General features: G+C 37.0%; 1 protein-coding gene across 6 annotated transcripts in view; it reads left to right on the top strand.

The window, feature by feature from the left end:
• LOC121312245 (rho GTPase-activating protein 21-like) overlaps positions 1 to 15001 on the top strand; it is a 79706-nt gene that overhangs the window by 43916 nt on the left and 20789 nt on the right. For 4 of the 6 annotated variants that reach the window (XM_041244187.1, XM_041244195.1, XM_041244203.1 and 1 more), the window contains 4 exons: positions 270 to 362; positions 2555 to 2633; positions 6114 to 6168; positions 13801 to 13824. In XM_041244187.1, the coding sequence (XP_041100121.1) occupies positions 270 to 362; positions 2555 to 2633; positions 6114 to 6168; positions 13801 to 13824 (251 nt within the window). Of the gene's footprint in view, positions 1 to 269; positions 363 to 2554; positions 2634 to 6113; positions 6169 to 13800; positions 13825 to 14238; positions 14418 to 15001 lie in introns of those variants that run through there. The other 2 variants (XM_041244180.1, XM_041244204.1) reach the window with 2 other exon arrangements.

Below are 15001 nucleotides of genomic sequence, written 5' to 3' on the forward strand. Positions count from 1 at the left end.
ACACATACATACTAAGTAAGTCATTTTTTTGATTTGAAGGCATTTCACATGTGCACACCAGGGTTTGAATCCTGCTCAGGTCAGTCTGTTTGAGAGGACTCGATAGAGGCAGTGGTCATTCTGGGGAAGCTCATATATTACAGTATGCTCATACCTGTCTTCATTGTATCCTGTGCCAGTTTTACACCTTTTTATGAGCACTGCAGTACATTTTACAGCAATGTTGGTTTCTCACGATAAACACGCATGTCTTTTTTTGTATCCTGCAGGGAGACAGCGGAACAGGCTGGAGCCCATGGATACAATATTTGTTAAGCAGGTGAAGCAAGGAGGGCCTGCACATGAGGCTGGGCTCTGCACAGGTAAGAACACAATTGGCTCACACGTTTCTACATTGGAAACTTATCAGAGATGCTGTATATATACAGTTAAAGGGAAGCCGGTATGAACTAGACAGGAAGAGTTGGGTCCTTTTGTGTCGTGTGCTTGTTTGTAACTGTGTCATAATGGAAGTACAGTCGACCACCTTTCTTTAGCGACCACCTGGTCTAATTGACTACTTTAAATTCCTCCCAATGGTATTTGTGCTTTTATGTGACTGTATTAAGCGAACACCTGTAATGCGACCACAATTCTCTTACCCAGCAACAGACTCAAACCTGTATTAAGCACCCTTACACAGGGCTGTTCTAAGAAAAATGTGGTTTGCAAGTCCTAAATTCAAAGGAATACGGTAACCATTTTAACTGTCTTTTATCCGTAAACAATAAAACAGTGCTCCTCTTGTAAAGGAAGAGAGAAAATGTGGAGAAATAAAAGGTTCTCCTTAGATGACAAAATTAAAGTTATTGAATTTGCAAAGACAGTAAGTGTCAGAAAAAGTGCTGAGAAATTTGGCAGTAGAAAGATGCAGATACAGCATTTTGAAACAGAAAGAACTAGGGCTTGAAGTTTTAGGTTTTTATTTTTGTTCACGTGACCGTGTTTTGAGCCGATTCAGTATCTTTAAGTCGCTTTTTACCTTGATGTCCTGATTAACTTGCTGATTCTGCTTCACCTTCTTCATTATTCGAACACAAGAGCAAGCAGTGACATTAATCACTTCCCCGAGATGCTGCTTTAACTTGCATTTCATTCTTGCACTTGCCTGGGATCTAGGTAGCTTCCAATGTGACTGTTTCATGTTGTGTTGTTCTTTTCTGCTAATTTAACTGAATGTTCTCATAATTAGGATGTAGTGGCTTAAGACTTAAAGGCAAACTGTTAAAAGGAAAATAAACACAGAAAAATTCAAGCTATACTTAAGAGTATGAAAACAATGTGAGCGGTAATCAAATATAAAAATATCTTATGGCGTTGGTTTCAGGATGCAATGAATCAACACATATCTGAAAGGCAGGCACAGGCATTGAAATTTGCAAAGGATTTAAAACATTTTATGTGACCTGAGACAGGCAAGCATTCATTACTTTCACAAAATAATTTGTTTTGTAACTGCATTATCTAAATTAATGTTGTTACATTACATACTACTTATTGTTCATATTCAATCCTCTGGCTTTTACAGTGTATGTGAGACATGCATAATTACAGCAAAGCATGTCGGAGACAAACAGAAAATTCATAAGTTATGGGCCCTCTTTTTAAGAGACCACTATTAGACTTTCCTGTGAGTGGTCTTTTTAATACAGGTTTGACTATGTTTTTAATTTAAAAAATGTGCTTGTAGTTGGACTGCAAGACCTCTCATGCCTTTAATCAATGTTAAAGTATTTTCAAATGTACAGGTACAGAAACTATTGGCTAGATTCTCAAAGCTGTACTCCCAAGTAGTCATTAGTGCAGTTTTTATCTAAACAAAAAACACTAAATGCAATAAAAAAAAAACGGATAAAAGAAACAACTTAAGACTACTGAAGTTCCTCAGTTAAGTCTTAGTAGTTTGTCTGTTTTGGTAACTTTATTGGGGTTGTTTCTCCTTTGTGAAAAAAAATGTGCTAATGAAGATTTGGAGTAAATAGCTTTGAGAATGTAGCCCTATGTGATGAACCTCTAGTCAACCAATTATCTCTGTGCCACCCTGTCCATTATGATGAAGTCTCATAACACAAGCCTCTACAGTGCAGCTGTATCAGAGGGTTAGCACACGACAAATTATAGCAATTACGATGCTGACATTTAACTGTATAATGTCCAAGACTTGAATCCAGTATCCTCAGGACTGTCACAACGACAGGTTCATGAAATATGATGGAGGGATACAATATCTATACTGTATTAGTGGACCAAGAAAGTACTTTAGCTTGTATCTTTATAAAATTAAAAAACTAGACACATTTAAGGGTGTCTGAATCTCCCTGTTATAGCCTGCAGTGTCTCATCACTGCAGTGGAATATCGCATCAGAAGACACGACTCGGACAGTTATCTTTTACCTGCCGCATAACTTTTGAATGCTAAAATCAAATTGCACAATATCTAATGGTAATGTATTTGAATGTTCCCTTGCTTCTGTGTGTTTAATCCATTCATGATATATTTGAATATTTTTGCAGGAGACAGGATTGTAAAAGTGAATGGAGAGAGTATTATTGGAAAGACGTATTCCCAAGTAATTGCCTTGATTCAAAACAGGTAAACATGCATTATTTTAACTTCATGTTCCTCTGGCACACACTAATGTTACTGCAATAAATGAAATGAGAGTTTTAGTAGATTAATCCAATCCATTTACCGTGCATCCTAGCTGGCATCTTTAGAGACTGTATGGCGTGAACCACAGATTGTGTGGTGTGAACTGGGTATACTAACTGTCCAGACTTGTAGTGCCGCCTTCTGCAACTTTATCTAAGTTCTTGTTCCCGATGAGCTTCTGTGTTTTTTTTTTTTTTTTTTTTTTTTTTTTTTTTTATTTTTAACACCGGTCCTTTGCAAAGCGATGAATAGCTTTCCTGTTCTCAAAACGGAAAGCGTAGGTATGTTATGCATCTCCATATCTGGTATTTGCAACTTTGGTCATTACTTACACATATACATCTTACACCTATAATTAAATTCAATTCCTTATTTAGGTACTTCAAAATAGTATCTTGATGGATAATGTGGAAAATCTTTGTTATGCAGTGTTATTCATATCTCTTCCTGCTGCAGACTGCTCATCATGTCAAATTGGCAACCAACATTTGAACACTTTCTTGACTTTAAGCTCTCCTGATTCAGTGTCCAATGAATTGTTTGCTTGTACACAGTGTGTTAGATATTATAAAAACTAATACCCAATATTCATGCTGCTAGGTTTATACAGAGACACATCCTATCAAATGACTGTCTTGAAAGAGCCACCAGCCAATGTCTTGTTGGTTTGAAACCCTTTAAAGCTTTTGTAATCAGGGGGAATAAAGAGATTTTTTTCAAAAGTTCATTCTGGGGTGCTGCTTAGTTTTAATGAAAAGTTAGTGATGTAGTGGGTTGATTTATTTATTTCTGTTCAATTGCTGCACCCACTAAGTTATGGAAACAGCTGCAGTTTCCATAAACAGTAATTGGAGTGTGTCTTGTTTCAAAACAATAAACAGTGGAAAACTACTTGCTGTTTTACCAAAATCGTTTATTTAAATGCCACTGCTGAGCCAACAAGAAATCTGGGCTCAGGGGGGTGGGGGGTGGGGTAATTTTAATTTAAAAAATGTTCCGCTCCCTTTGTTTGCAGATTCTTACATTGAGCTGATTTATGATCGAAAAAATCAAACTGTGGGTGGAAAGGACTGGTATTTAAATTGTCAATAAATTGCAGTATGTGTGTATTTCTGACCAATTTAAAACATGTTTAAGCTAATGATAGTTAACACATCTGTTTTACAATGTAATAGACAACAAACAATACAAGTAAAAGAGAATATAAATGTTAAATATATTGGCAGATATAAAATGTAATTATTGATTTGAAAAACAGAAAATCTTATGAATATTTCAGGGTTCGTAAAGGCCATGGTAAACAAACAAAGTTCAAGGACATTTAAAAGGACATGTGCCGATTTTTTTTTTTTTTTTTTTTTTTAATGGAACAAATTCCATCCATGTACCAACACTGTACTACCAATATGGTATTTGTTAGTATGTTGGTTAAATGTTCTATTGCTTTAATGATCAAAAGTATTTTCTTTGCTCCTTTATTATAAATCATGTTTTGTTATAAATTTGCAATGTGTTAAATGCAAAAGAAAATGCTTAAACATAGATGAACTGCTTAAACATGACAGGCAAATTACACAAATAATCATTGTAGTTTATTACTGAACCTCAGCTTTATATAAATATATGTAGAAAGTTAAAGCGCAGAAAACACAAGCTTATGAATTTAGTGTGTCATGGCTCAGTTTTAAAGTACATTTTATCCAAAGTAGTTTGTATTTTGATACATTTTTCTGAGTATTTTGTATTAATACATTTACCCGGTAATATTTTGGCCAAGCCTACAACACTATGTAGATTGAAAGTCTCATAATAAACCAACACGAGATGAGAGATAAATGTCAAATGTATTCATTAACTGAGGATCGAAGTAGCTATTAACAAAAACCTTACTTAGGATTTACAACTGTTTTTAAAAAGATACAGGTATGCAAAAAAAAAAAAATTAATAATCCCAGGGAGGTGGGGTGGTTGCATGATCACATATATGTTTTTTAAATGCCATCTATAATATATATATTTAAGGACTATTGTTTTAATTGTATACAATAAAACAAAGTACATTGTTTTATTGTCAGTTGTTTTTAGATTACGCATCATAAAAGGTCTTTATCAAGCATTTAAAAGTCTTTACATTTTTTTGTGAACACACCCTTAGACAGTATTTGCTTCATTTGCGTCACGACAGCACCTTTCGAAAACAGCTATTTATATTTCTCTTTGTATTCCAGATTTTGTTTACTTCAACAATCTGGGTAATGGAGAGGTTTTTTTTGCTGTCGTCCAGATATTGCCGATTTAGTTTGAGCTTGGTGCTGACTTAATTTTGTAGGTCTGTTTTTGTTTTGTCCAAACTGTCAGAATCATCACTCTGTGATTTGCTCAGTCTTAGAATGCTTTGGTTGGCCTAGACTGCTCTTTTCATTTTGATGTCAACAGCTGAGTAGCAAGTAGAAAAAGTGTTGAAACAGTTTTAGAATTAATTATAAATTCAAGCCTGTGTTATTCATGTGTGTATGTGTGTCAAATGAGAAGGCACTTCACTTTCAGCAGCGGAGACGTACAGTAAGACTATAAAGTGAAGTTTTGTTTTTGTTCGAAACTATGGAGGTCCGGCTAGCAGCGTAAAGGAACATCCCCTAGAAAGTGTCCTGAGGGCATCAGATGATTCGAGGGCATTTGCCATTTACTCCCACCTTTCACTTCAAGAGCGTGACAACTCTACGAAATCAAGCCACCCCGTCCCTAACCCAACCCCAACACTAACCTTAAGCAACCCCTGCCCTAAAACCTAACCTCAAACCCAATACCTACCCATTAAGAATGATCTGATGCCCTCAGGATACTTTCTAGGTGATATTCCTGTGTGTTGCGTCCAGAGTGTTTTCTTTTGCCGATATGCCATAGTGTCAGTTGTGGAATGTTGTTTGCTTGACAGCATGTGGAGTTTTCCTTTGAGTACAATTCAGGTGTAACTATTTTTTAGTTTTTTAGTACGATGTACAGTACGTATGTTCCATTCTACCAAATTAGAGGATCACTCTAAAGGAAGAAATATTATATATAATTACAGTAATTACAGTAAAATTAAGCTTAAACTGGGGGGATGATTTATATGTTATCCCCCTGACCAAAAAATAGGGAATATACTGTATATACCCCCCCAGTGCAGTTCTGTGTAATGGGCCTGCGAAGACAGTAGTACCAGAGGTCTGGTATTGAGGACTGGAATGGAAAATATATAGAATGAACCCCACTATAGACAGTCACTGTTTTTAAACTGGTTTCAGACACAAAACGCACTTTTATTATTTTTATTAAACATGCTAACAGTTTGGTTTCTGGGATTTTTTATTTGTGCTTTTCTAAGGTTGTCTGCTAATTTTATACTGAATGTACTGACATTTCTGCTTTTCATTTTAGTGACCCTGTTCTTGTGCTCTGTGTCATGCCAAAAGATGAAGACATTTTACAACTGGTAAGTGATATTCTCTTAGAATAATATTAATAAATTGCCTGGTCACCAAAGGGACTGAGACTCATGTTTGTGGGGATTGTAGTCTTTCAAGGGTCATCCAGTAAGAGAATCCAGATAGTTCAGGTAATGAGTAAGACAGGTTTGTTTAGTGATTGACACAATGGATGTAGTGTTGACTCTGCCAAAAGTATTATATAGTCCATTGTACATGTAGCTTTTTTATTTTTATTTTTTATTAATGGACTGATTTATTTCTCTACAACTTAACGAAGTAGTCTACAATGTATGTGATTTGATCACTTCCAGTCGGTACGTTTTCAGTCAGAGGTGTAGTGCTAGATTTAGAAGTGAGGGGTCGCTATTATCTACGTTGTCCCCGTTTCCCCATACTCAACAGAACCACAGCTTATCACTCCACAGTAGTTACGTAACTAACTCGCGAGTCACAACATGAATGTATAATGGGTTCCATCTCTAGCTTTAGCTATATTAAGAAATGCACAGTAATATCCCACTGTTTTAGTGGGGGGACTACAAAGCGAAATAACATCACTTCACATAAAATTATACACAGTCTTCATACAACTTATTAACTTAAACATAAAAAAGGATTAAATCTTGAAATGATTAGGCGCTTTTTTTTTTTCTTCCCAAAACTTTAAACTGCTGCTGCTTCGAAGCTGTGTGACTGATCAGGTTCTGACTTGGGAGGTATCAATGTAGGATACATTGACTGTCAATGCTGAAAAAAGTTTGCTGCTACGTCCTTGCAATTGGCGCTGTGACGCATTTAGCGATAAACAATTTTGAAGTCTTCTTGGGAACCGGTGAAGTGATTGATTTGAAACTTGGCATATCATCAGCTCCCAAACCCGCATCAATTTTGCGAAGCAGAAGTTGCCGTGATAAATTTTCATGTCAAAATGGCTGCCACAAACTTTAACGAAACACGCCCTTAACAGCAAACTGCTGCTATTTGAACACCGTTTGACCAACAAACTCCAAACTTGGTTGTTATTATCCCAGTAACAATGGAATACAAATATCAATGGTTATGTTTTATAAAACAAGATGGCCGCCAGGTGTACGTTTACAACGGTTTACTTGACTAACTCAACTTAACAAGCATCATCCTTGACACTGTAGCAATACAACTGACTTTTAAGAAACTCGCGTTGAAAAAAAAAAACCTTTCAAAATCATCTTCAGTGGAACAGTTGAAGTTGCTGATTTTAAACTTGGCACATTGAGAACTAAACACGCTTAGACGGTGGGGCTGATACTGGGGCTTAGGAGCTGTAAAACTGCCTGGCAGTTCTAGTTGTTGTTGTTGTTGTTGTTGTTGTTGTTGTTGTTGTTCATATGCGTAACACTCCCCAATCCCCCACCCCCACCCCATATATTGAATGGTTTGGTCAAGAATCTACTCCTCTCACTATCCTCCTATTGCAGCTGCTTAAGAGCGAATGAGACTGACATCCTTTTGCAAAAAAAGATTTGTGTAAGGCCACTGATACCTGTTATTTGTTTTGTTGTGATTTGAGTTTCATCTATTTTAAATAAATGTTTAGCTTATTTTTATCTACTTGATTCCTGATATATTGGTCTAAAAATAAGATTTGTTCCAATTATTACATCTAATTATGAAACGCTGTCACTTCAGGAGAAAGGAGAAATAGGAGCAAGTTAAACTGGATTTGGAGATATATATATAAAATTAGGTACTATCTGTTGGGTCTGTTTTATAGGAATCCCAAACTTCCTTTTGACGATCTCTTATTTATTACTCGGCTCCTTAGGAGTGCTGTTCAAGTTGAACTGAATTTCACTGTATACTGAGAGGTGCTTACAGTAGTTACGTGTTTCGCATAATACGTATATCTGTGCAGCTTTTAAATTGACGTGCTTGTTGAGGCACTGCTTTAAACCATACCCTCCTTCTTTAAGAAGAGAGAAGGTTGTGCACTTTTTTCACTCTAGTAATTAAAGTCTTGTAACTGCAAGATGCCCCAGTTACAGGATGTACTGTACTTTGCACTAGATAGTTTTGGAAAAGGGGTAATTCCAGAAAATAAACGATGCCAGATATAAATAGAAGAATAGATGCTTTGTACTGAAAGAAGAAATATATAAAATCCCTGGCTGTGATAAGCATTTTTGTGCCTGCTAGTAGCATCAGTGTTCTACAGTGTGTCAGCACAGTACAGTGTAAAAATAACTAATATTTATATATAATTATATTTATAGATAATTATATTTAATTATCCTATAATATAGAATAATTAATATTTAATTGACCCATATTCAGGACGTGTGCCTATACATCTGTGTGCATGTGCACATGGCTGTTTGTGAGCTGAGGAGCAAACCACAGAAACTCTTACTATGTACAGCTATGGCCAACAGCCCAGCATCTAGAAAATTTAGGATTCTCCTAGGACTGAAAATTTTATATAATGAAAATATATATATATATATATATATATATATATATATATATATATATATATATATATATATATATATATATATATATGTGTGTGTGTGTGTGTGTGTGTGTGTGTGTATGTGTGTGTGTGTATGTGTATGTATATATATATATATATATATATATATATATATATTATATATATATATATATATATATATATATAATGGATGGAGATTTCTTTTTTAAAATCATGTAATCAAAGAAACTGCAAAATGATATTGCAAGTGTCTACCAGAAGCCATAATAGCAGTGCAGGATTTCATCTATATTTCACATTTTTCAGTTTGTCTGTTTTCTTCATTAAGAATATGGGGAAACTACAAAGCGGCCGGTTTCATTTTACTCTACGAAGCATAATTAATTATATATGGTGATGCAAAACTTTTGACCATCACTGTACAGTATTTTTATCACTGGAAGAATGCATGGTATCTTTTGACCATCACTGTACCGTTTTTTTATCACTGGAAGAATGCATGGTATCTGGTCTGATTTGAATCTGTACATCTTCCTGCCAACACCTTGACTGCTTCTAAAGGATTACAGCCATTTAAGTACTTCATCAACTGGACTAAAGCTGCAGATAATGCAGACAGAGAATCTTCAATCACTCTTAACTGACTGTTTTTGAAGAGCCTTACTTCACACAGTGCACTGCATGTGCTGACAGGATCGGAGAGGTCGCCCTGGGTCCTGTTGCTTTTTAACACTTAACTTGCTTAATAATACAAAGTTTCAAGAAAGTAATGTGCCTGAATCTTCAGTGCAAGTTCAACAGAGCATTGTTGAGTGCTTGTTAGGGTACAGAGGGGTTTATATAGCTGAGTTGGTGGGGGGGCATGCCTGTATGATTTAACACTGGGGTTTATAGGGTTGCAGTATCTTTAGTTATGCAAGATAGAATTGAGAAGGTTGAATCTGATTTCTTAAAGGCTGCAACAGGGGTTACAGTAACACAAGTTTACTAAAAACATTACTGTTCATTTTTATTTTGTTCAAATGGTTAAAATAACGTCTGTCTCAATGAGTGCTGATTTTAGTATTCAATCTATTATTCGACCATTACTGAATAACATTCGTTTCAGGTGCTTGCAGTATATAGTGCTTATTTCCAGATTCCTATTTTTTCAAGGTTCTGGATTTGTACTACTGAATACAATAAGTGCTCAGTAGCCATATGTGGTGAGCAACAGAGCTGGGCTATATTTTACTGTAGTGTGATGGTGAGGACGAGGGGATCATTTCCACCAACACCAAAGCCAGTGATTTCCTAGGATCATGGGGTCAGGTTTTGCGCAATAGAAATGGAGAGCTATTCTCATAGTAATTCTGAGCCTATTTTGTTGCATGTTCTGTAGTTTTAAGTCCTCTGCAGCCTGAGGAGAAGCATTGCTGATGAGGCATGTGCAGGGCTCACGTGTGACGGATGGGCTACTGGTGTTGGTTCTCGCTTGCTCGCTTGTACTCTCTCTCTCTGTGTCTCTCTCTCTCTCTCTCTCTCTCTCTCTCTCTGTCTCACTCTCTTGCCGTCTCTGAAGGTTCTTATCAGGTTGGTGCCTTTTATAATATAGCTTTTTTTTTCTTCCAAGCAGTTTAGTGAGATCAAAGTCTATACTCCTTAGCATTCTGTGTTAGTCACAAATGCAAATGATCTCTGCACAAAGTTAACCTGTTGGATTTTGTGTGCTGTTACAGTTTACATTCCTCAGAGAATTCTTATTTTAAAAGTCAGCCAAAATTCCTACTTCTGTAAATAATGCAAGCAGACATTTTTAAATATTGTTTAATTAACCTGTTAAACCCCCAGCCTCCCATAGGCAATCTCCACCTGGAGGGTTATGACCTTAAATAAATCACATTATCTTCCAAAGTATAGACAGCACAGGCATGGTTCAGGGCTTGGATTCAAGGTAACCCCCCTGGCCATTAGGACTAAAACCTCAGATTTGATATAAGTCTTACTCAGTACCACACTGCTTCCCCAGTATGTCTACTACACTGGATAAAAATTTGACTGATTGAATAAAGGGATCAAATTCTACATGAGTTTTTACAAAGCTAGGCCCAAGGGTCCCCAAACCTCTCCAAAAATGAATATTGTGTAAATCTTTATGACCAGTCATACACTAGTTTCTTGAGCAAGTTCTAAAAGGGAGGTTACCTTCTGGCACCTCACATGCTATACATTGCCACATGAAATAGATTTTGTAATCCTCTTTTTTACTTACTTGTCCAATATTTCATTCAAAAGGTGGCCTTTTTGGAGAGCTCTGGGGTGCCCGAAATGTATCCATGATGAGTATGCATGACAAATACTCTTGGTTTATATGGCACAACTGTCAGGCACATTGCTCTCACATAACTGTGTGTTTGTGCAGGAGAATGTTGCTACTGAGATTTTTTTGTAGCTCATGAATTTTCAGTACCTGACTGTGTTTTTGTTATTCACTTGCTTGAAAGTATGTAAATGTCAAGAATCAAAATAATGGAGACACTTTTTTTCCCAAAATAAAGTTGTTACACTCGTTTAAGCACTGCTGACAGGCGAACATGTTTTGATTATTGGATAAAGGCGTCTGCTAAATGTGTACAATAATAATAATAATGAGATTGCAGACACCTTTGCTGCTCTAAATCAGGCTGCCAGGCTGAAAACACCTCAGTTCCTTTCATCTTTACTTTGATTGACATATGACAAACAAAGGAACTGAGTGAGTGATTGTTGGAGCAGGCAGATAGCTTATCTTGAAAGGCTAAGAAACCTAGACTCTGTAGGTGAGTAGCATCACTCCTTGTAATGATGGAAATATAAAGAAAAGTTTGCTAAACACTCCCATGCAATAATCTAAATCAATGAACATCAATGAGAAAATAAGACGACTGGGAAGCTACAATTACTTCTTGCAACTTGTATTGCAGCGTAAAGATCAGGGACCATATACAGCAGCACAGCACAGATGAGACATGGTGTTGCTCTTTACTATGCAATAAAAAATGTTAATTTTATTTCTATGTGCCCCTTGAGTCAAATGGTTGCATTTTCTAATAACATTTACAGTAAAAATGCATATTGAAAATTATGCATAATAATAAATGTAGTGTGGATCCATTATACTTACAAATCCTGAAGAGGCTCCAATCCATCTTCAAATGCTGCTTCACAGATGCTGAATCAGCACTCTCCAACCCAGAAAGTTCATTTTCGCCTTCACTTTCACTATTATCCATCTCCTCCAGAACTTCAAAAAGACTGAATCTCCTTCTTTTGGGATGCTTTGGAACACTGCTCGCCATTTCGTTCGATTTTTATAAATTTTACAAATTGAAAAATGAGCGGTAAGAAACCTTGATCCTATGTGCGTAACACTGCACTCTCGTTTGCAAATATATGTCTTGTTTACGTACGCACATGATTACTCTTCAATGGATTAGGCTACAAAGTCAAGGTATGAATGGACAGCTTGTGACCTCCCCTACAATATGGTCTGGGAGATTTCACCATCAACAGATACATGCAAGGCCAGAGCAGCGAAACGCACAGCTAGTCTATCAGAGTTGTTTTTGAACCGTGAGGTACTAGACACATTGCGGAGGGAATATCTCAGCGGTGAAATGGCGAATTCGAAAAATTCCTTCGCTGTTTGACGGTAGGAAAACAACGTTTTTGATAGTCAGTTTTTTTTTTTGCTGTTTTGCTTTTGTAATAATATTAGATGATTTTTTAAATATAATGTGTAATTGCAGTACCAATGCTCCGCCCGCGCAACAGGGGGGCGTAAGAGGTTAAAATAGTAATAATACAACCTAAAACTCATGACATTAGTCTAAATATAGGTTTTCACTGAAAAAGCCAAAAAAAAAATATTTTACCCCAAGGGCAATAATTTTTTCTCATGCAATGTAATGCATTTTATAGCACTTAAGTAGGTGTGATAATCGGGTAATGTTAAGGAGCCTGTTATAGTTTTTATCTAGGTTGTGTTAGTGTAGTGTAGCAAATAATAATTTCTAAAGGCTGATATGCTGTACTGCTGTGTCACACACACCGTTCTTGGTCATTTTTGTAATAATTAATTCATTTTTCTGCCTTGTGTTCTTGTAGCATCTATTAATGAATTGCTGTATAACTGTGCTGTGTTTCTAATCAGTGATTGTAGTAATGGCTGTAGCAGGCTGGCTTGCAGCTGACATTCATCCATGAGATGTTTTCTTGTACCTTTGTTTTAATGAGCAGAATTGAAATGCGTTTTGTATGCACTGGAAACTGGAATCATTTTTGATGTGTTTAGAAGGAAATACGCCACCCCCCTCCCCTTATGGTGTGCAGCTCACTTATTGCAACATTAAGATGGCAACTAGTTTCCATCATGATTACCAAACCATAGAAAAGGAGAGTGGGATGTCTGCTGTCACCCTAATGAGCATCTGATCTGGCTTAAGCTAGGAAACAGGAATGTCAGAATGCAGAAGATTAGGAGCTCTGTCAGCAGAACACAGCAGGCTGCAGAACATTAGCTTGTGGAGTAGAAAATGGGTCTGAGCTGAAAAGTCACACATAATGACGCATCATCCAGAAGCACCGTCCTTTTGAGCAAAGGGAGAAAAAAAAAAAGTGGAGCTGTAATCAGCTGATGGCTTCTGGTTCTGCTCAGGTTGATATTGTAGGGGAATGGAGGGCTGTACCATCTGAAATGAATGCATGATGAGGGAGCTGCTTTCGTCATCTGAATGGTAGCAGCATTAGACAGGAGAGAGAACCTGAGAGAGAGAGTGTTGGTGAGGGTGAGTAAACATGCTGTGGAAGGAGGAGGTGGAGGAGGGGAGCTAAGGAATTGACACAAGCTACAGGAGCATACTGAGGCAGGCTCCAGCAAAGCTGCTGGGGTTTCTAACGGCTAGGGAAACTACTACAAGAGCCAGTTGGGGGTGTTATCCTGAGAATATTCTCAATGCTGTTCTTCTACACCTTTTACCTCTGATGGTATCTTCCAGCAAATTCATGTAGATATATTTTTAGCTTGTTGTATTCAGCATTAATGTGACAGAATAAGTCTGTCTCCTCATCAGTAAGCAGCTTGCTGTTTTTTTTTCTCTGTCTCTCTCTCCATCTACTATGCTTCCCTCGGCCCTACTGGCTGCAGTTTTCAAAGGATATCACAGCTCTGGTAAGAAACACAACTGGTCGTTTCCACATTAATTCCCCATCTCATTTGTGTGTGGTGTTTTGTCTATTTTAAGCATCATCACCACTCGTTCTGGTTCCTGCAGTGCATTTAATATGGTACCTGTTTGATTTGCTGTTGGATTGACAGCACACCAAACAGCTACCTCAGCCGTCTTCAAAGTGCCTCGCCCCTTTTTCTTTTTTTTCTTCTTTTCCAAAGTACTTTGGCCTCAGACCTGCAAGTCCCACCTTTCCATCTAGGGTTTATGCTCTTGCGTATGTAAATAAAGGGAGGGAATTGCCTTTGAAAGTGATTGCGAGGCGTGTTAGGGTTTGAACAGGAAATGCTGCAATTTTACACCGCAGGTACTGTACATAAATTCCCCACTGTTACTGCAATCCACTTCATTTTTGCATAAGGGATTGTCAGTACAATATTTATTTGCTGTTTTCTTGGAGTAATGTGATGTTTGAAAATGGTGGATTGATTGTAAGATGATTATGGAGGTGTCTTTCACTACCAAGGGATGTGTGTGGAAACGTCCTCACTTTGCCTTTACTATCTGTCTTCGGAGTAAGTCTGTAACGCGAAAGGTGGGTGAGCTGCTCCTACAGAACTTGTTTTTAAGATTTATATTTTGGGCTTTTTTTTCTGTTCACCTGTAAATCTCATGATACATCACATTTTGTTTTGTAGCCCATTATAGCCAGGCAAATAAAATAGCTCTGTACTATTTTGATTTTAATGATTTATCATGTGTTTCACTGTGTTATTTCCATTCTATGCACGGTTAACTATTTTATGGAGGGTGGGGTAGTGGGAAAGCTGCCTTTCTTGAATGGGTGCTGTGGACAGTCTTGGGTAGAACTGTTGCTTTTTCCTGCTGCTGGTTAGCACCGTACCATGAGAGATTGAAGTAAGCATTGCTTTGTTTTATTTGTAATGCAAACATTTCATCTTCCTTGCTGCATGGAGTGGAATAATTTGAAGCTCCTGAAGCGTCACAAATTTAAACTAACAAGGTTTGCGAGTAGTTCAGTCATTTATTTATTTATTATACTTCGCTTGTTAACTCTTCAGTTGTAGCAGCTCATTTCCAGGAGATTCCAGAGACATCAGGCATCACTATCCTGACATTTGTGGAAACATCTTGCCATTTTGCATCCGATTTCACTGT

This window comes from Polyodon spathula, chromosome 3 (genome assembly GCF_017654505.1).
Source record: "Polyodon spathula isolate WHYD16114869_AA chromosome 3, ASM1765450v1, whole genome shotgun sequence".
In the NCBI taxonomy this organism is placed as follows: domain Eukaryota; kingdom Metazoa; phylum Chordata; class Actinopteri; order Acipenseriformes; family Polyodontidae; genus Polyodon; species Polyodon spathula.